At 35.5% G+C, this 21,364-nt stretch overlaps 1 protein-coding gene across 2 annotated transcripts in view; it reads left to right on the top strand.

The window, feature by feature from the left end:
* LOC105487854 (slit guidance ligand 2) overlaps nucleotides 1-21,364 on the top strand; it is a 371,613-nt gene that overhangs the window by 207,540 nt on the left and 142,709 nt on the right. For both annotated transcript variants that reach the window (XM_011751484.3, XM_011751482.3), the window contains exon 5: nucleotides 13,019-13,090. In XM_011751484.3, the coding sequence (XP_011749786.2) occupies nucleotides 13,019-13,090 (72 nt within the window). The remainder of the gene's footprint in view (nucleotides 1-13,018; nucleotides 13,091-21,364) is intronic.

The raw sequence follows: 21,364 nt of genomic DNA, 5'->3' as shown, positions 1-21,364 counted from the left end.
AGTCTAAGAGAGGTTAAACCATGGAGGAAAATAAAATTACCAGTAATTAAATTTACAGGCCGGTTTGCCATCTAAAGCAAATTTATTGCTTCACAGTGAAACATAGTTTAGACAGTTTCACATAAAGTGAATCCATTTTTACATGATATAGGTATTATACATTGCTGTTTCAATTTATATAATTAAAATTATATCATTGCACTCTAAGGTTAATGGGATACCCAACTGGAAACCATACGTTGTGGGCAATAAAATAGCAGCATTGCAGTATTGGCTCTTGTTAAAAGCTGATGCAGTATTTCAACACCATTACATTCTACCTTTTAAAAATCTTTAGAATAAATAAGAAGCAAAGACATGCCAATTACAAAAAAAAATGCTCTTTTTCTCTGTCTCTCTATTCCCCACTCCACTTCTTGTCTTTCATGTGTACATATACAAATACATACATATTTAGGATATATATATTTTATATTATGGAATATGTACATTCAGCTCTGTTATTAGCATGGATACACATATGTGGTGATAGACATGGCAGGAAAATATATCAGTTCCCATTTTTGAAAACAGTTTCATCTCAAATTCAAAACAAATTAAAAGTTGTTCCTATAGTCTGTTCAAATTCTGCTAGCATGATCAAAAGAATGTATCATGCATTGCAGAGCTGTTGTGGGTATATGGAGGTAGAATTAAGGGAAGAACAATACAATCTAAAGTCTAGAGGTGAACCAGAACAGACAAGACTTCTAAGAGAAGTATAGTATCTAAAGAGGGTTGAGACATCCAAAGCAGTAGGCATTCTTTGATAGCCATGCTCTAATAAATGGACTCTTATTACACTAAGAAATATTAGACCAAATACAAAAGTGCTGCAAAGGAACCAAAGAGAATAGTAAATATACTAGTCCCCAGCAGAGATAGTTATTGATTTTAAAATTGCCTCACAGAGTCTGCTGCCTTCATCAGCCAAGAAATAGATAAACAAAAATATGTTATATTTATACAATGGAATATTATTGAGCAATAAATATAAATGGAGTACAGATACATGCTACAACCTGGGGGGTTAGAAAAGGGAGAACTGCTAATGAGTACACAGTTTTTTGGGGGGTAATGAAAATGTCCTAAGATTATGGTGATGATTGCACAACTCCATAAATAATCTAAAAAATTATTGAATTGTATAGTTTACATGGGTAAACTTTTGGTATGTTAATTATATCTCAATAAAAGTGTTAAAGTCATTTGCAATAATTTTCTGCCTCTGGGCCATTTTTTGGTGAAGATTTGATGTTTTACAGTTTTATTTATGAAGTCTATTTCTAGGCATTTTTTTTCATGATCAAGAATCATATTTTAGTTGAAGTCTGTAAATTCTAGAAGGAAGTCATAGTGATTGGCTATATTTATAGACCACTTTTACAAAGTCAGAATTTAGTATGTACATTGACGTGAAAAACCTGTGTTCAGGTGACAGAAAACAACAAGGCTTGCTGTTCTCAAACAATTAGATGTCGTGCTCTAGTTGTTCCTGCACAAAGATTCCTACATCCCTTGTTACAATAGGTCTTGTGAAAGAAGGGTTCTCAATGAGATCACTTGGACTCGGAAAGGGGAACATCACACACCGGGGCCTATCATGGGGAGGGGGGAGGGGGGAGGAATGGCATTGGGAGTTTTACCTGATGTAAATGATGAGTTGATGGGTGCTGACGAGTTGATAGGTGCAGCACACCAACATGGCACAAGTATACATATGTAACAAACCTGCACGTTATGCACATGTACCCTAGAACTTAAAGTATAATAATAATTAAAAAAAAAGAAAGAAGGGTTCTCTTAATTTTTTGCTCTTTTTGAGATTAACTGAAAACTTCTTAGTCCTCTAGTCAGTGTTTCAGAATCCCAACACAACCTCTTTTTTTCCTTCTAATTGTTAAATACAGCAAACACTATTTTCTTAGCCCTCATCCCCGGTGATGTCACCCATAACGTACCTTTGTCTCTTCTTTCCATTGTGGTCTCCTTTTTAGAAATAATTGTCCCTTTCTTCTTACCAGACCATCCCTATCACTGTCCCTAAGAGCCAGCTTAATGCCCTCCTCTTTCAAAAGCATTTCCTGATTTGCATGCCACCTCACTATTGTTAAATCCCATTATTTTATTTACACATGTATTCCATGCATGTCATCATGAGTTGATGTCTGCTCTTTACTCACATATGCGTGGCTGATCTTCCTCAGTATATTGCAGTCATTTTGATGAGAAAAATAGGATCACATTTTTTTATGCGTCTTCATAAATGAGTAATGCAATTCCTGACACAAAGTCATGGACTCAGGTATTCAGGAAATGATTATTTCCTGGTTATTATCTATACTATTTTGACTCAATATGAAACTCACACATATCCCTGGACACAGTATTGAGAGAATTAAAGAATTTTTAAGTCCATCAGTTGAGACTGAGACTGAGACTATAGTTTAGGCTGAATAAAAGCTTTCAAAGACTGTTTACCACTTAAAATTCATGGTACTTATATTAACTTATGTTAACACAACTTTGACTTCACCTTTGTCTTACCTGATTTCATTAAAGACATTTGGATCATGAAAAAAAAATATCTCTACCATATCTTAGGGAACCAAAGAGCAAGTCATCATTGTTTTAACTTGCCAGAGTATCAGATGACATTTTCATATAATATTCCCTAAGAAAGACATCAAGTACCTGCTAAATAATTTTCCTGAGAATTGTAATGTCCATAATTATAATACCAATTTTCTAATCATTGATGGGCATTTTAATTTCATGTTTTATTGACCACAACCAGGCATTGCATCAGGCACGGAGGATACAATGTTGAAGTTTTCACTGTCCCTAGGGAAATTTCAACTCTCATGGGATATGTCAACAAGGAAGCTAATGATTACAATCCAGTATGCTATCAATTGAGTATATTATTCTATCAGGGTGCAAGGAAGGAAAACTACTCCAGTGTTAACACATTTCAAAGAAAAGTGCTACAAAAGAGAATGTTCAAGCCCCGCCCCAAAGGATGAGTAGGAGGATTAACCAATTAAAGGACATCATGTGAATATTCCAAGCAGAGAGAGAAGCAAAGCCTTGGCAAGAAAAAAATGTGTAGATACTAAAGATATTGTATATATAAACTTAAACTCTATTGCAAGTCATTTTTGATGATCATCTGCCATCCACAATACTTCAAGCAATAACAGAGTACATTTCCTCCTTTATTATTTCAGGACTTTCTATATTTTCTTACTGATTTTTATTTTAATCAGTGCAGTGGCATAATGATCACTTTACCTACTTTTCCTTTCTGGATCTGAACTTCTTGAGAGCAGGGACTATGCTATTTTTATCTTTTCATTTCTAAGTGTATTCGGCCCATTCTGCCTTCGTAAATAATTCTCGAAGTGAGCTAAATTGAATGAATGGAAGTGCAGAAAGTAAGACGGGCCAGTGCCTTTGTGTGCTCTGATGAAGCACTTCATACCTTCACAAGGAATAGATCGGAGCATTTGATCTTCATGGGAACCATGACGCGGCAGTGGTTGGTATTATTTTTCCTAGTTAGAGAAAATGAAACATGAGTCAAAGAATCTCAGTAACTTGACTAAGATCACTTGATCACCTGTTTTAATTTTTGTGGAGTGGAGCCAAGGATTTCTTTTCAAACTTATCTGTTCCAGACCGGTCCCAGTACACATTAGGCAAAAAAGAGGTTTTAGAGTGACCTCTCAAAAAGAACGGCTTTGATGGTCACACAGCAGTGTGAATGTACTTAACACCAGCGAACTGTACACTTCAAAGTGGATGAAATGGTAAATTTCATGTTATAAAATAGTGGACTTTCTCATCCAGCTCTCTCCTTTGTCAAGAGAGTGTATACACTCTTCTTGGCTTTAATGGGGCTTCCTAGTTTTTATTTTCTGTTGGCATTTGCAACTTCCAACTAGATGCAAATAAACAAATGCCATGTTTGTAAACAAACAAACAAAAAAAACAAAAAACAAAAAAAGCTAGAAGGTACCATTTATCAGAGGAGTTCCAATGGGTTACTAACATGGGGTTCGAAGACCATGGGCATTAACAGTTACCAGGCAAACTTGTTAAAAATATAGATTCCTGGACCTCTTCCCTAGCAATTCTGCCTAATATGTCTGGAGTGGCGCTCAGAAGTCTGTTTTTTAAAACAATGTCCCTAGATATTTTTTATGGGTGATCTTCAAATAACATTTTGAAACCACAGGTCCAGGGTGATTGAACTGTAATACCAGAGAGCCAGACCTCTATAGAAGCCACCTCCTGTAAGAAACAAGATAGCAGTGCTTGAGAATAGGAGGTTTGAGAAACAACAGAGCAAGTTCAAATCCCAGCTCCACTGCTTACTGGCTGTATGACCACAGGTAAATAATGTAACCTCTCCAAACCCCAGTTCCTCATCTCCAAAATAAAAATAAGAGAATACATCCTGACTTGGTTATAGAAACAATAAAGTGTATTCCCTGGAAGTTAGTAGTTGCTCAATAAATGTTAACTTTGAGTATTACCTTATTTTATCAGTTCTAAAGTGCATACTTTTTCACACTTCCATCTGTGGAATTTTACAGTTATTGTCAGTAAGTTATTGACACTTTTTATTAACAGCAAGAAGTGCTGGGATCAAGACATATTAGAGATTAGATGAAAGAGATTATTATTACTGTGTTCAACAAAACTTCAGTTGCTGAGAACTAGAAGTTCCTGAGGGTTTCCAGTGGGAGAAAAAAAAAATTTTGGTGGAGGAACAGCCCCAATAATCCCTAAAAAGAACTCATTCATACATCCAACAAAGAATGCTCAAAGTACTTATTCCATATCAAATTTTATTAAGATTTGCAAGAGGAAAGACGTATGTAGAAGAGACGCATATAAATCGAGAAGCAGCAGTCAAGGTGGTGATAAAAACATACCCTGAAAGAAACAGAATTATCATAAAGCAATGATCACATCAGATTTTATGCTATCAATAAATGCTTTTGAATACATGAATGAGAAAATAGGAGTGAGGGTGAGAAAAGACCACAGCTTACTTTCTCACTTGCAAATATTAAAATCTTGAGTAAACCAAGCATAAGTTTCTTGGGGATAATAACCTGCAAATCGGAAATGTGTTGATGTATACCACCTGAAAGGAGATTTATGTATGCAGCGTGTAGTTCAGTTCCCACCATGATACAAAGACTTTAATCTGTGTTTCTGTCTCTGATCCCTTTATTGAGCTGTAGTCTCTTATCTCCAACATTTTATAAAACGTTGCCATTCTCCTCTCCTGTGTTGCCTTGATACCATTATGTTTAAAAGTCCTCTCAGAAGTCCAGTTTTCTTTCCTCATTTCCCCTGGTTATGTCTATAATGCCAGATTTTGTTACTTATCAGGCTTCAAACCATAGACCTACTTCACAGAAGTCTCCCTTGTCTTACATCCTGCAAGTTGCCAAGTTTTGTAATTTTTTTTTTTTTTTTTTTGAGATGGAGTCTTGCTCTGTCACCCAGGCTGGGGTGCAGTGGCACAATTTTGGCTCACTGCAACCTCCACCCACCCCCCTGGGTTCAAGTGATTCTCCTGCCTCAGCCTCCCGAGTAGCTGAGATTACAAGTGCTCACCACCATGACCAGCTAATTTTTGTATTTTTAGTAGAGACAGGTTCTCACCATGTTGGCCAGGCTGGTCTCAAACTCCTGACCTCAGGTGATTCACCCACCTAGGCCTCCCAAAGTGCTAAGATACAGGTGTGAGCCACTGCGCCTCGCCATGATTTTTTTCTTTTTCTTTCCATGTCTCCCTTGCGCAAACATTTGGCAATGGTGTACTACCACATGCCAGTAATTCTGCAGAAATAATATGAATTAACATCCCTGCCTTTGTTTATCATATTGTCTAACAGGAGAGAAAGTTATTTAGGAAAGGAATTCAATTAAAACTATTTTTTTCAAATTTATTTTAAACATTAACATAAATTTGTAGATATTCATTGCAAACATGATGTCTTGAAGTATGTATACATTGTGGAATATTTAAATCAGCTGATTAACAAATCACTTCCTCACATAGTCATCATTTCTGTACTGAGAACCTTATCCACTCTCTTAGCGTTTGTCAAGAATATGATATATTGTCATTAACTATAGTCACCCTGCTGTACAGTGGATCTCTGGAACTCATTCCTCCTATGTAATTGTAAATATATATTATTTAACCAACATTTCCCCAACCCACTTCACCTTAACCGCCCCAGCCACTGGTAGGTACCATTTTACCCTGTACTTCTATGAGATCAGGTAGGCACCATTTTAACCTCTACTTTTATGAGATCAACTTTTTTAGAACCTGGAGGACATCATGTTAAGTGAAATAAGCCAGGTACAGAAAGACAAATTCCACATGATCTCACTTGTATGTGAAACCTAAAAATGTCAACTTAAATAACAGAATTATATGAAATAACAGCATAAGTCACCTTAAGAGTTCAAAAGAGGGAACAAGGGACTCCCCAATAATGAAAATAATTATGTAATAATCTTATTATCTAATGATGCAAATACTAATTTATGTTGTTAATACAAACCTTATTTGTAATTATGGAAAACAATTCTAAGATATATTTATATGAGTTCATCTTACAGATACGCAAATGGAGAGAGAGGCTTAGTACTTTGCACAGCATCAAGGGTTATGGAGATTTTAGCACTAGGCTCAGCTGAGGAGTTGGTCTGCATCTTGAACAATGTTTAATTCTCCATCTCATGGTGATAGGAAGTAGGTGCTTGAGGCAAAAAGAGAATGTGCAAAAGCTGAACGATTTGGAAGATCATATAAAAGGTGAATTAAGAGCATGAAATTCATGAGTGAAAGAATGAGGTAGAAAGAGAGTCACAGCAGGTATCAAGGAAGGTCCTGAAGTAAGAGAATGAGAGTTTGCAGGTAACTCTAAGGAGGCCGATGTGACTGAAATAGAGAGGGTGAAAGGAAGGGTAAAAATAGATAAGGTCAAAAAGGGTGTGCTGACTAGATTGTTTTTTTTTTGGGGGGGGGATTTGTAAACCTTTATGACACTTTGAGCTTTCTTTGTAATGAGGCAAGATATCTGTAGTTTTCATCAGAGATGTGACTAGATGTGGCTCTAGGAAGGCAAGGGCAGAAGCAAAGAGATGGTTGGGAGACTATTAGGTAACTCAGACAAGATGAGATGGTAGGTGCAGTCAGGGGACTAGAGGTGCCAGTAGATCAGATTCTGGATGTATTTTGAAAATAGAGCTGAGAGGATTTGCTAGTGGTTTGGATGTAGATTGTAGAAGACTGTGATATGTCAGTGAGAACTCGAGAGTTTTTGGTCTGAATGTTGGTATGGATGGTGTGTTCTTAACTGAGATGAGAAGACTTCAGGAAGATGTGTTTTGACATAAACTCAAATTTAGAAATACAATTCTGGTACCAGTGTGGGAGATGCCTTGGAAGGAATCATAAGTCAAAGCAGGGAGATCAGTTTGGAGTCTCAGTCATCGATGAAGAGTGTTGACGAAGTTTCTACCAGTGACCATGGCATTGGAGAATGGAGAAAGGGACTTGACTGGGGACAGTGCTGGGGTGCTTTTGGGAATTAATTGGATATAGTAGAAGGGGGAGGGTCTAAAATGGGAATCTCCATGGTTTCATAACTGGCCAGTAAGACACTTTTCAGACTTGGCTCTGGGAGGCCTGTATCTTTCCAATTGGTCAAATACCAGGAATTAATACCTTTCCTATTTGAAAATGCTTACATTCACCCTTCTTTATATCTTTTCTTTGGGATGAGCTTCAGAATGGGGAAGTCTTTCCAGCTCCCCTCATTTCTCTGTGATCTTAAAAAATGAACAAACCAGGTTTTCAAGTTTAAGGTGCTCAATATTTTTAGTATCTTTGGAAAATTCCATAGTATCATGCCTGAGCATTTGCAGTATCCTCTTAACAAAACTAACCTAGTTTTCTTGTCTTCAGTCCTAACTCCCCAATATCCTGCGCATTGTTAGCATGCTCCTCTTTTCCAAACACTTTTTCCATTGTTACTTGCTTACTCAGCAAACTTGAATGGCTGTAAGCGCTCCCTGAGAAGACACCCATGTTAACTTCCATTGAAGATTTTACATTTGCACCAGATGCTAACTCCTAACTTTGTTACGTAGTGTTCTCTAAAAACATCGCCTACTTCACTGGAGACCCACTGACTCTCTGACACACTGCCTGATAACGGTTCTCTGCCCATTTTCCCTGCCTGCTCTGAAACTCAATTTCCAGATTAATCTTCCTAAAAAATAACCCCAATCAAGCCATTTCCTTCCTCTGAAACACATTTTTACACTCTATTAGCTAGTGATATAATTACAAACTCCTCCATCCCACTGACTCAGTAGTTCTGACTCATTTTGCTCATTCCACACAGTTCACAGAACAGTACACTCCCATCAGAAATGTCTCACATCAACTACAGTGATCTTTGGGGAATTTAGCAGGTATACCTAGGAGCACATAAAAGAGTCTCCAAGTAGAATAAATCACCTCTGTAGTCCCTACTATGTGCCAAGTCATTTTTGAACAATTTAAAAGTATGAACTCATTGAATCCACCTAACAATCCTATGAAATAGGGATGAAGAAACTAAGGCACAGTGATGGTAAGCACTGTGACCCAAGGTCACATGACTAATAAATGGTAGAGCTAGAATTTAATCTCAGCTAATCTGGCCCTGAAGTCAATGTTCTCAATTGCTCTGACAAGCTGCCTCCCTCGTTCCATTCCTGCCACCCACCACGTCCCACCTCTTCCCCCAGCACTGAAGGTTGAGAATTACCAAGCTTAATCAGTTTTAAACAAGTTTCACATAAGATCTCATTTTATTTGGAAGGTGGCCTGGGTCAACCAAGCTGCCAATGACTGTTCCTTCTTTGGTCTGTCTCCTTGATTATCTTTCTCAGATACCACTTATAATTTGCTTACCATAAACAATTTTCATTGTCCTCAAACTGTGATACATATGTATGTGTATATACATATCTATCTATGTATCTATATCTATATGTATATCACATCTCTCCAACTAGATTTAAAGAATTTTCAAAACCATTCTCATAATTCGCACTCCAAATTGCCCTTTTGATTTCCCAACTTCGTTACTGGTCCTCTCATCTAAGTTCAAAGTGACCTCTGTGACGTCTCTGTCCCTTACCTAATCCATCTTCACATGCAATGCACGTCTAAGTTTTGGTTCTTCATGCATCCCTAATATCACTCTTGGTCTTCTCTATTTTTTCTGTTTATAGTATGGATATGTCTCATGCACTAACTGTCCCAGAGTAAGGAAGCATTGAATTAATTGATGGTTGATGGTTGCTTTAGGTTCTCACTGTCTTTTCCCGGCTGTCGTATAAGTCTTTATCTAGACTTCCAAATTCAATATAACTAAATTTGAACCTTTGACCCCATGTATCTGTCCTAAATTCCATAGCCAGTTTAGTTAATCTAAGGAAGAACCCGTGTCCTCCTCCCGACTATCACCTTCCTCTCCACACCATTGTCTGCTGAAATAAGGATGCATTCCCCAGTTGGTATGAAAAAGTCTGAAACTCAATTTCCAGATTAGTCTTCCAAAAAATCAACTCCAGTCAAGCCATTTTCTTCCTCTGAAACACACTGTTACACTCTATTACCTAGTGATATAATTACAGACTCCTCCCTCGGCATCTCCATCCACTGACTCAGTAGTTCTGACTCATTTTGCTCATTCCACACAATTCACAGAACAATACACTGCTGTCAGTAATGTCTCAGCACACCATTGATTTGTCCTTTCCACCCCTTCTCCTGTTATTCCACTGCATATGTTGTACCCTCTTAGGATACCAGACTGTAAACTACTGGCATCAAAAGTACAGAGTGTACTTTTTGCATGCCCTGGTTTTTGCTATTCTGCCCCTGTCCACCTGCTTTTATATGTTGACACATTCACATGATCTTTTTTTTTCTTATTCCAAGTGCTTTCTTGCTTTTTTGACTCTCAATTTTTTTTTTTTTTTTTTTTGGAATTCACTGTATTCCTCCTTCTGTTTGGCTATTCGCCTCATCTTCACTCGATTTGAAAATTCCTGAAGACAGGAAATTGGCCTTACCCAACTCAGTAGCCCTTGCAACGTAGAGTAGATATTAAATAACAATATGTTGGACTGAGATAACTGCTAGTCTTCAGTTGACTATATGTACAAAATATAGATCATTGTTCAAACATAGTCTAATACATTATTTTGCAAATGACAATAAGTCAGAGTCTAGGATGAGTTAGGGAAAAAAAGCCTTCTAAATTCCAGACTATAGGAAGGACATACTGAGATTTCTGAAATCATCTTTAGAAATCCCTAAATCTTCGCTAAATATTTACCTATATTTTCCACATACTTATTTTAACAATTTGTCTCATTGTTTAGCACGAACACCTAACATCTCTGAAGCTCAGTTTCCTTTCCTGTATAACCAAGAAACAGTATGTATTTTACAAGGTGGTTATGAGGAATAAAGGAAATAGAGTTTAAGGTAATAATTTCTGCTTAAAAAGCAACTATTGCATGTAGTAGGTACTAAAAATGTGTTAGTTTCTTCCTCCTGCTGTGGGTGCACATGGCCCACTTAACTGAAAGAGTCTGGGATCCATAATTATTCCTTGGCATCAGAACTGAGACCCCATAGTGTGACCTGTGGAGCCATCTACTCAGGGGACAGCCACACATAAACCATTAGCCTTAAGAGAATAAGGAGGCTCTGAGCAAGCCACTCACACTTTTGCAAAACAAAAAAAAATTCTATTAGCAGGATTTAGATATTTGATGCCCTAGGATTCTGTCAAGGTAATTTGAAGGACTAAAATCAAATTTAGAAGGAATGGCATTCTGACTGTGCATTTCACTGTTTTTTCCTACAAACCACCTAAAATCCATCTCCCTGACTTTCTGCCAGCCCTCTCTACTTCCGTTACTCTAAGACAAAACCATGCATAAGGACTGAGCAGAACTGAAGCTATAGGTGGGGAATGACATAGCCCCAGCTGTTGGGAAGGGGAAGGCTGCAGAGCCTAGGAGCAGGCAAAGTCTGGAGCAAACACTTCTGCCATTTTTATTCATCTACGCACTCTTAAAGGCATTTTTTTTAGTCTTTGAAGTGGAAAATTATAAGCAATTAGAAAACATGGAATTGGTGAAGATATAACAGTAGAAACACTACTAAATAGTTTTCAGGAGGCATTGTAAACAGATTCAAATTTTCTTGAATGCAATGTTTTCCTCCTCATTTCTTATTACTTATTTTCATGTCTCCTATATCTCTCTGCTTTCTCTTTGTTCTGTTGCTTTCTCTGAACACTGTTTCTGTCATCAAGGCTTTTAAATATATATTGTTAAATATTCTTAACTTGGTGTAATTAAGCAAAGGAAGAAAGCCTAAATCAATGGCAAATTGGAGAAATAAGCAATTTTTAAGGAAATGAAGGATTATTACTCTTAGGGATATACTGAAACTATTGAAAACAGTAACAGGCTACATCACTAAGGAAGTGGATGGCTGCCTTAACTCTTACATAAGCACATTTTGTAAATTTATCGTTTGAAATAATTTGTTGTGCTATAGACTTTTCCTCTTTAGATAGACTAGTATATATTTTATGAATTTCTTGGCAAACTTTTTTTATTTGAACACTGAGGATATTGAGTTATAAATGCAAATCTTCGTTGCTTAAAACTTGGTGCTAATAAGGTCGAGACCACACACTAAATCTCTGTATCTGCCAGTTCTCTCTCTCTCTATTGTGCGACTACAAGTGTATGAACAAGAAACTCAGATCATAAGCAGCAGTGGGGGAGAGGATGTGGATGAATCTGTCCAATATGCCTCCTCATATTGGAAAATGGCTCTGTTTTCATCTGCTATGCACCTGTGGTTAGTAGCTTTGTATTTCTTTGTGAGCATCAGTTATCCTAGAATTTTAAAGATAATTTTAATGCCATCATTGTTGCTGTAATAATTCATTTTGTTTGATATTTCAACTCTACTATGTGGTAATGTTACTTAAAACTAGATGAGAATTTTCTGCTTTCATTGACATTTCTTGAATGCATATTTATATTCTACTCGTTAAGGCTAATAATACTATGTGAGCTTATAGAATTGGCGTTGGAATTCTCTGAAGGAAAAATAATGATCCCTTTCATGAGATGAGTGATTTTTACAAACTGCTCTTTCCAGCTCAGAGTGCTTTGTTCAGTGATTAAAACGTATTTCTCAATTAAATTAGAATGCAAATATAGACAGTCTATGTTTATGATTATAATAGAATTATTTAAAGAAGGTTTTATATCAACCTGCTATTAATATTTTATGCATAAACTGTAGGTTTTATTGTTGGGCCGGTTCTGCCATGTTCCATTTTCAAGATTACTAGAAGTACTATGAAAACTTAATCATACTGTCCAGGTTTTATCAGTTTTTACCCACTCCACTCTGGGAAATTAAGGAGGCTGCTTTCTTATATACTTTATAAGTTACACCAGGGGTGTTGGAGAAATATAAACTACTAAAACCTCAGAATCCCTTGAAACTGAATTATGAACAATTTACTATTCTTTAAAGAAATGTTTTTGTTACACAGATACGGAGTGACTCTTCAATTTATGAGTACCGTATTTTATAGTTTCTTATAAAACTAAAGATCTAGAAGCATACTTCAAGAAGCCATTATTCCAACTTTTTAATTTATATTAGAAATGTAAAATATTTATATTAGAAACTGCATATAATGCTATGGATGTAATTATGATCATTTTAGGGTTTTCTTTTTCTTTCCGGTATCCTATAACTTCTCAAACGTTTGGATTAAAATAATCTTTAAATAATATTCTCTAACGTGATCCTTTTTGTTGTTGTTTTTTTTAGTGATCTCAGTGAAAACCAAATTCAGGCAATCCCAAGAAAAGCTTTCCGTGGGGCAGTTGACATTAAAAATTTGTAAGTATATATTTTTAAATGTATAGTGTTTTAAGTTACTATCTATTTTCAAAGTCAAGTTTATATTAAATAAAGTGTCAGAAAGGAGACCTTGTAACAGTAATTTGACAATTGTTTTCACAAGCTGTTTGACGAGATGCTCATTTAGAAGATGTCTGGAAACAAGTCATCATTAAATTCATTCTTTAATCCTTGTGATTAATCTTTTGAAAGCTGTGAAGTGATTTGATTCACAGATATTTATAATTTTTTCCCCACTTTTTCTGTCAGCTTACTTTAGTAACTATGTTTTTAGTTGCTGTTGGTGTTTATTAGAAATAAAACTGTTAGTTTTATTGTTGGGCCAGTTCTGCCATGTTCTGTTTTCAAGATTACTAGAAGTACTATGAGAATATAGACTATTCTTTTCTGGAAATAGTGATTATATTTTCTTCTTAGAGACACCTGTAGCCTAGAGCTACAACTTTTTCCAGAGTTTTAAGATCACCCTTTTCATTAAATACCAAAAGCATGAGAAAGACAAAATTATGTATTCCCCTTTGTGTGAATGTTTTTCTTACATTTTCCTTCATATCCTCATGAAAGAATATATTTATAGCATCCTTTAAAAAACTAAAAGTGAATTTCTGTATTTTCCTTTGATAAATCTTTAGTCTGGTGTTTCAATTATAAGCATTTTTTAAAGTGCCTATATTTCTAAAGGTACGTATCAGATTTAAGATCTCATTGACAATCATAACATCAATCTATCTCTCTCTAAATTTTAAACTGCTATATTAGCTTCTAAAAACAATGGTTTTCGATAGACTATGAATCCTAGGACATAAATGTTTTTCTTAGCTTTTACGTTAGTTTGGAATATAAGGGAGAAAAGCCCCTGTGTACTGAGACTAACTGTCAGGAATTTAATATTTCTTAGCTAGTAATAAACAGGGCAGGCACTTTTTCAAGAATTAACTTAAATTCAGAATTCTCCATGGTTGGATCTGATGCCTTTTTTTTTTCAATAGCAAAAGTAAGACAGATGTTTTCCCTTGTCAAAGAAGACAACTGTTTATAAAGCCACAGATTTTGGCCTCTATGTCTTCTCCTTAATGTAAATGATTTTTTTAAACTTGTACTTTCTAAATGTACAGGTAAAGACAGAAAACTACAAGCTTCTAAGGTATAAATGTATAAAGCCATTAAAACCACGGCTGTAGGTTTTTATGGGTGCTCAATTTAATACGATTTTATTTGCTTTCCTTTTACCTTTGCTAGTTAGGGCTTTGGGAAGTCTTCAGGCAGACTCAATGATACGTGGTGTTCAAATCTACCTGGCCAGAACAGTGTGCAGGAATTCCTATGTACACTTACTTAAGTTGCCTTCACTTAGCTGTAAAACTACGGCAATAGCTACAGTTGACCCTCCCTTAGTAATGCTATTTGCAATCTTACAATAGTATTACCTCTAATTCCTTAAAACAGGTGGCTTTTAATCTTCTTAGTAAAGATATTCAGGGAATCCAAGTAAACAAGTGGCTCTCCTCCCACATTTAAGGATACTCATGGAAGTAGGGACCACTCATGATGGGATTCTTCTTTATATATTTTGTATTTATCCTTAAAACATATGATTTTAAAAGTTTAGAGATAACAGAGGCTAGTCAGTGTTCTATCTAATGGGATGTTGATTTAGCAAAGTTTTCAAATCTTTTTTCCAACACAGGCACAATTTTTTCTCAAAATGTAAAGATTTTTTATTATCATTTATGCACTTAGATGAGTTTTTTAAATTATTAATGTGGTTAGATGAGCTTAAGACTGGAGTCTCAGAACATTTTGTTATTTTTTGGACTTGCAAGTATGAGCAAATTAGTCAACTTCATTAAGCCTTAGTTTTTACTCTTTTTTTTTGAGATGGTGTCTCGCTCTGTCACCCAGGCTGGAGTGCAGTGGTGCAATCTCAGCTCACTGCAACTTCCGCCTCCCGGGTTCAAGCGATTCTCCTGCCGGAGCTGGGATTATAGGCACCCACCACCATGCCTGGCTAATTTTTTGTATTTAGTAGAGATGAGATTTCATCATGTTGGTCAGGCTGGTCTCGAACTCCTGACCTCGGGTGATCCACCCTCCTCGGCCTCCCAAAGTGCTGGGATTACAGGTGTGAGCCACCGTGCCTGGCCAGTTTTTACTTTTATAAAGTAAACAATAGTTATTTGGGTTTGGTATGGTTATTAGGGAAAGAAGATGTATGAAAGACCTTTCAAAACAGTAAAATGCTATGAAAATACAGTATTTCATTTGCAAGTATTTGACAAATCAAATGCTAAAAGTTAACCCTGAAAAATGCATTGTAAGGAGAGACAGGAAAGTATAACATGAAGGGATTAGCAATATTGACTACATATGACTATTCTTTTTGGGTCATTTTGACATGAAGTTACAAAGTGAAAAAAGAAAATATACTAGAAAGTACTAAATGAATATACACAAGACCTTGATTTTTGAACAAGACATTAAGGGCTGTAGGTGCTAGGAAAGAGAAAAATATCACTTGAAGTTATCAGGGAATGGTTAGATTAGAAGAGTAAAACCATAGTGCAGTGCACTCTGTGTGTGTGTGTGTGTGTGTGTGTGTGTGTGTGCGCGCGCGCGTAATGTAAGTGATGGAATGTGCCCAAGCCCAGATTTTGGGTTTTTTTGGTTTTTTTTTTTTTTGAGACAGAGTCTTACTCTGTCACCCAGGCTGGAGTGCGGTGGCACAATCTTGGCTCACTGCAACCTCTCCCTCCCAGGTTCAAGCAGTTCTCCCACCTCAACCTTCTGAGTAGCTAGAATTACAGGTGCCTGCAACCACACCTGGATAATTTTTGTATTTTTAGTAGAGATGGGGTTTCACCATGTTGGCCAGGCTGGTGTTGAACTCCTGACCTCAAATGATCCACTCGTGTTGGCTTCACAAAGTGCTGGGATTACGCACCTGGTCATCCCTGTTTTTTAAAGGCAAAGCAGTATGTATCCTGAATAGCAGCAGTGGTAAGAATTATAGAGATCTGAATATGGGGGGAGCTGAGTATTGTGGCATCTACGTTATTTCAACTTTGGAAGCTTATGTTTCTACAGAAGAAAGGGGCTTCAGAAACTATGTGGATGATGAATGATGTTGATCAAAAGAACAATTTATTCCCACTGTTCTCATTGCCTTCCATGTAGCAATGTGAAAGACAATGAGGGAAATATTCAAATATCACAATGAATGTATAGGTTTATTTTATGAATTAGGATCACAGCTGCAATATTATAAAAATTTTACATTAAAAGGCATTTTCTAGAATTAAAACATAGTTCAAACTACATTGTTCAAAAAAAAGTTCCAATCTCATGGGGTTTGTATGAAGTTTAGTTTTATCACTAAAACTTAGGAAGGCTATCTGGTAAAATTTATTAAAATGGAGGGTAAATTTTAATTCCTATTATTATGAAACTGGTGAACATAAATCATCGTCGTGACTCAATAAATTTCCATTAATATTAGCATTATTAATATTATTAGTATTTGGTGTAAGAAGAAGGTACAGTACTTCATCCCATGTATCATTCTAGTATGTCCATTTACAAGTTGAAAAACCCTGCGTGGTGCCATCGTGGCTACTGTTCAGAGTTATTCAGAGAGTAAAAGAGAAAAAGGAAGTTGCTCAGGCCATATTTTGTAAAGCACTATGTAAAAGCCCAGTCTGATGCACTGTAACAGGTTTATGGGATTTACCACATTCAGGCCTTAGAGCAAATTCCAGCGTTCACAAGATTTTCACTAAAAGCATTTGCTTTAATCTTGTGGATTGTCTAAATATGCTCAAGGCGGTATCCCAACAATACAGAATTGATGCTGTGGAAATTTTGCAGATTAGCAGATCTCATTCCCCTTCCTCCAGGCAAGCCACACTGAAACTATTCTAAACAGATGGACATTTATCTTGCTCTTAAACATCTCCAGGGAGGACTTCTCATAACCTTTTTGCTTCTCTCTATTCATTTCTTAACTGGATTAAATTTTTTTACATTTTATTTTGCTACCTTATTTTCTCCAGCCACAATTTAAGCTACTTTTTCCCCTGACATTTTAGACAGTGAGGTATGCTATGAGAATAACAAGATCATATGAAAATATCAGCTGAATTATAATGTTTATAATTACGATTTACATTTGTGTTTTTAAAGTCCCAAACCAAATATCAACTAAAGTATTGATAGCATATCATTATCAACTGATGCTTTACCAAAATAAAACCAATATTTATGAAAATTTTCTTTAGAAATATGTATATATATTTAAAAAGCCTTAATACTGATGCAGTAAAGCCTTTGCTGCCTTCTAAACAAATCTTGAGCAGGATCATGTTACAATTGTGCCACTGATTTGTTTTCAAGTATCTATTAGGCATTTCCATTAATTGATAATTTAGAAAAATATTAAAATTAAATCTCACTTTACTGCCAAGAATTATGAGCTTATTCTTGAAGAATTTATAGTACTTAGTAAGTACCAGAATATTTCAAAAGTCTTTTGTTTTTATGATAAAACATTCTTATAGTTATTCTAAGATTAAAGAAAAAAGGTACAAATATATAAACTTTAAAATTACCTAGATCACTAGTTTTTAGTCACATCACAAAACAAAATCTAATTTACTTTACCATTAGTTTTTTAGTGAGTTCAGTATGATTACTTAAATTAATTAAATTCAAATAGGATGTATTTTAAATGTACTATGTGAAATAAACCACCCCTGCTTTTTGCTTCTTTAATTTTGCAATACATCCACAAAGTGCATCCTCTATTCCAATGAAACTTTACTATTCTTTCTTCATAAATAAATATATCTCTTTCCAACTTGCTTGCATTATCTCAATTCCATTAACCCCATGTCTGTTATGAGTCTTATAATCCTTTTCCAGAAACAAAGTGCTTCTTGGTAAAAAATATGTTGGGGAAAATATTTGTATTCTTTTTTGTACATGCATTACTTTTTAGACAAGGTTTTGAGTCACAGGATGATTCAGCATGATTCTCTTTAGGTAAGCAAAAATATCATTTGGACAATAAATATATATATTCCTCTGACATTTTAGGAAAGAAGTCGCCCAATTTGGAATACATTATTTATTAACATAAAACGATTTGGCAAACAGGATAGAGACCGTTCATCTATGTTTTGTTACAGAGCTATTTACATCAGTTAGAAATTTTGTTTTTCTGTTGGAACTCTGTCATTTTCAAGTTTTGTATCTATGGATCCATTAGAACCCATAGAAGGAAAACTCACAGTTCTATCCCAGATACACAGAGATACTTACATATTTCATCATATTTTAAATTTTTTTCTCACTTTAAATATCTCTTTTCTAGTTTTCACTGTCATCTACATAATTCCTAATGATAAGAGAGCAAGGGTTGCTCACTTGATATAGAATCAGTATGTAACAAACAGAGAAAAGAGGGTTTGTAAATTTTACCAGGCAAATGCAAGACCTCATTAGGTTTGTCATGTAAGTTAAATCATAATTGCAAAATGTCTTCTTTAATCTGTTAGTTTTTCTGTTTAATTCATTGGATTTTATTTCAAATCCGTTGGTATCAGATTGAAACTGTAAATATCCATGCCCCTAGCTCCTTCCTAGAGTATTTTCAGTAAACCTGAAGCTGAAGAGACTGTAAATGGTAGGTTGGTTTCTCATCCACAGGGATTGCTATCCTTACTCTTAAATAGGTCTTCGGTGTGGTATAGAACCTTCTGAACAAACCTGTAGGGAGGGCTTTTTACTTAGATAGATAGTAAATGAAGGTAAGGTCTTTTATTGCCTTTCTGAAATGAAACTTACCTTCATTTCCTATGTACCTAAATAAAAAGGGGTTGTCTCAGGCATTCATATATAAAAGAAAAATTAGTAGCTCAGCAGAAGTCCCCATCAGTACTATGGGAACTGTCCATGGTCCTGTATTTTGCCTGGTTGCACTCCCTCTGAAAGCACAATGAATTGTGATAATCCCCAACAACTATGATGAAGTTTGCTACCAATAACTTCTCCATGTTTGCATTTTGCTTTGTCTTCAGAGTGCTTTCAGCAGTTTTTCTTCAATAATGCATTTTGTCATGTAAAAATGTAATCTAACAATATTTCTTCATAAATCCTTTCTAGAACAAAACAAAATAACACAAAACACAAGACAGTCTGTTTCAGTAATTGGGAATTCAATTCACATATTTACAAAATATGAATTGGCATAATCGTGCCGTGGCTGCTATATCATCTCATAAGACAGAATGGACCTTTGATTTTTTGCATCTTTAACACTGAACAGCACACTTTGTGACCCCTGAACTCATGTAATAGCCTGCTAATTGAATTATGACCTCTAGTTTATATTCTCATTAGATAATTTTAACAAGGTTGCCAGATTTTTTTCATAAAGTATTGTTTATTATCCCATTACTACACGGTTTAAAAGTATTCAGTTTATTTAAAAAGTTGTTTTAAAGTGCCTTTGTTATAGACACTATGGCAAAACCCTGGGCATAGGGCATAATGTTGCCAGTTCTATAGTATCTATAAGTATCCTAGATACAGGAACTCTAGAACTAGGCAGAATGTTGCCTAGTTCTACAGTATCTATGAGAATTACAGATTCTTTCGTGAAAGAGCGGAGATGATTATTAAATGCTGTAACATCCAGTCTCTTTAGTCATTCTGACTGGTCCTAATATCCTGACTTTGACCCAGGCTCCTAGCCCCCTCTTCCCTTCAATCTGTACAGAAGCTCTTTGCTCAAGCCAGAATGGCCTCTTTATTGCAGACATTCACTGTGAACATTGTAGTGCCTCTGCTCACAACTATTCTTTGATAGACCCATTACCTCCATAGGAAATACCCACTTTATTTTCTGTCTAATTAGATTGTATCCATTTTTTAAGGATCTAAGGTTTTTGGGGGGTTTTTTCCCCCTTTATTTCATGACTACATCAGCCTAGAATAGTCTCTGTCTTTTCTAACATTCTAGAGTACTTTTCCTGTGCTGGTCTCTTCCATAGTCATCACTGATTTAGCTGAAACCCCCATTTGGAGAACAAAAAGCTCCTGAGTCTTTTTCCTGACCCACTATGTATTGAGAGGGAGTTCTGGCAACACATGCATCTCCATTCCAATGAAAACTTCACAGACTGTTTGCTATCTGCCATGTATAACTTACTGAACTTCAGTAAGCCTCACAGTCTCAAAATCCAGATGATGCTAATTTCTCCTTCCCAAGTTATCATGAGGAATAATGAGATGACGTATCTACAGACCCTGCTATACGCTATGAATTCATTAAATGTTAGCAATTATTATTATCATTTTCAGTTTCTACCACTTTTGATTAGTTTACTTACAATTCCTAGGACTTAACGTCAGTTTAGTTGTCCTTCCCTCAAATGATGTTAAAACAGGATCCCCGCCCCCCATCTCTACAACTGCTATCTGTTGCTTCTTCCCCCCAAATTGACAAACTTACATAACTTTATACCATAGGCTATTCCTATAAAAACTGAGATTCTTTATTCCTATGAGAATAGCAAATTGTTGCCTGAAAGATTTAAAAGGATTAAATTCTCACATAATGTAAATTACTTTGGGGTCCTCAGCATGGTCCTTACCTTAATTGCTTTCTTTACCAGTTTTCAAGTTAATACTGATCTGCTTTTATGCAGAGATAAAGGATATAGTTGCTGAAACTTATGTCAAGGATGTACATGTATATGGATCGATTTTTATTTTTCTTATAATCTATATCATAATTTGTATCTGGGGCTACTCTTTAAGAGCCATGATTGGCATAAATATTGGTATATATAGACATTTGTATTGACTTGAAGTTTATACATATATAGGAAGAAGGAGAAGAGACCACGCTCATATATGTAGAGCTTTTTTATTCTTTTCTCCCATGTGGTTTATATGTTTTATTTCGTTTCTTGACAATAGTGAAAAATTGTTATTCCTTCATATTGATTTTAGCCATTTTGATGTGTCTTAAGTCAACTATAGTTTTGGAGTTTGCTATCTTACAATAATAATATGAACATGAAGTAAACTATTTCTAGCACCTTAAATGAAACAAAACAATACAAAATTGGAGCATAGTTATAATAATTTTGTTGAGACATTGAGAGATCCTGATTGGCTTAGAAATTATTAAAGATTGCTATGTTCTACATTGTTACAGTTAAGTACATTTTATGTGTCATCTAATTCTTA

Source organism: Macaca nemestrina, chromosome 3 (assembly GCF_043159975.1).
Source record: "Macaca nemestrina isolate mMacNem1 chromosome 3, mMacNem.hap1, whole genome shotgun sequence".
Classification (NCBI taxonomy): Eukaryota; Metazoa; Chordata; class Mammalia; order Primates; family Cercopithecidae; genus Macaca; species Macaca nemestrina.
This window is presented reverse-complemented; position numbering and strand designations above follow the sequence as displayed.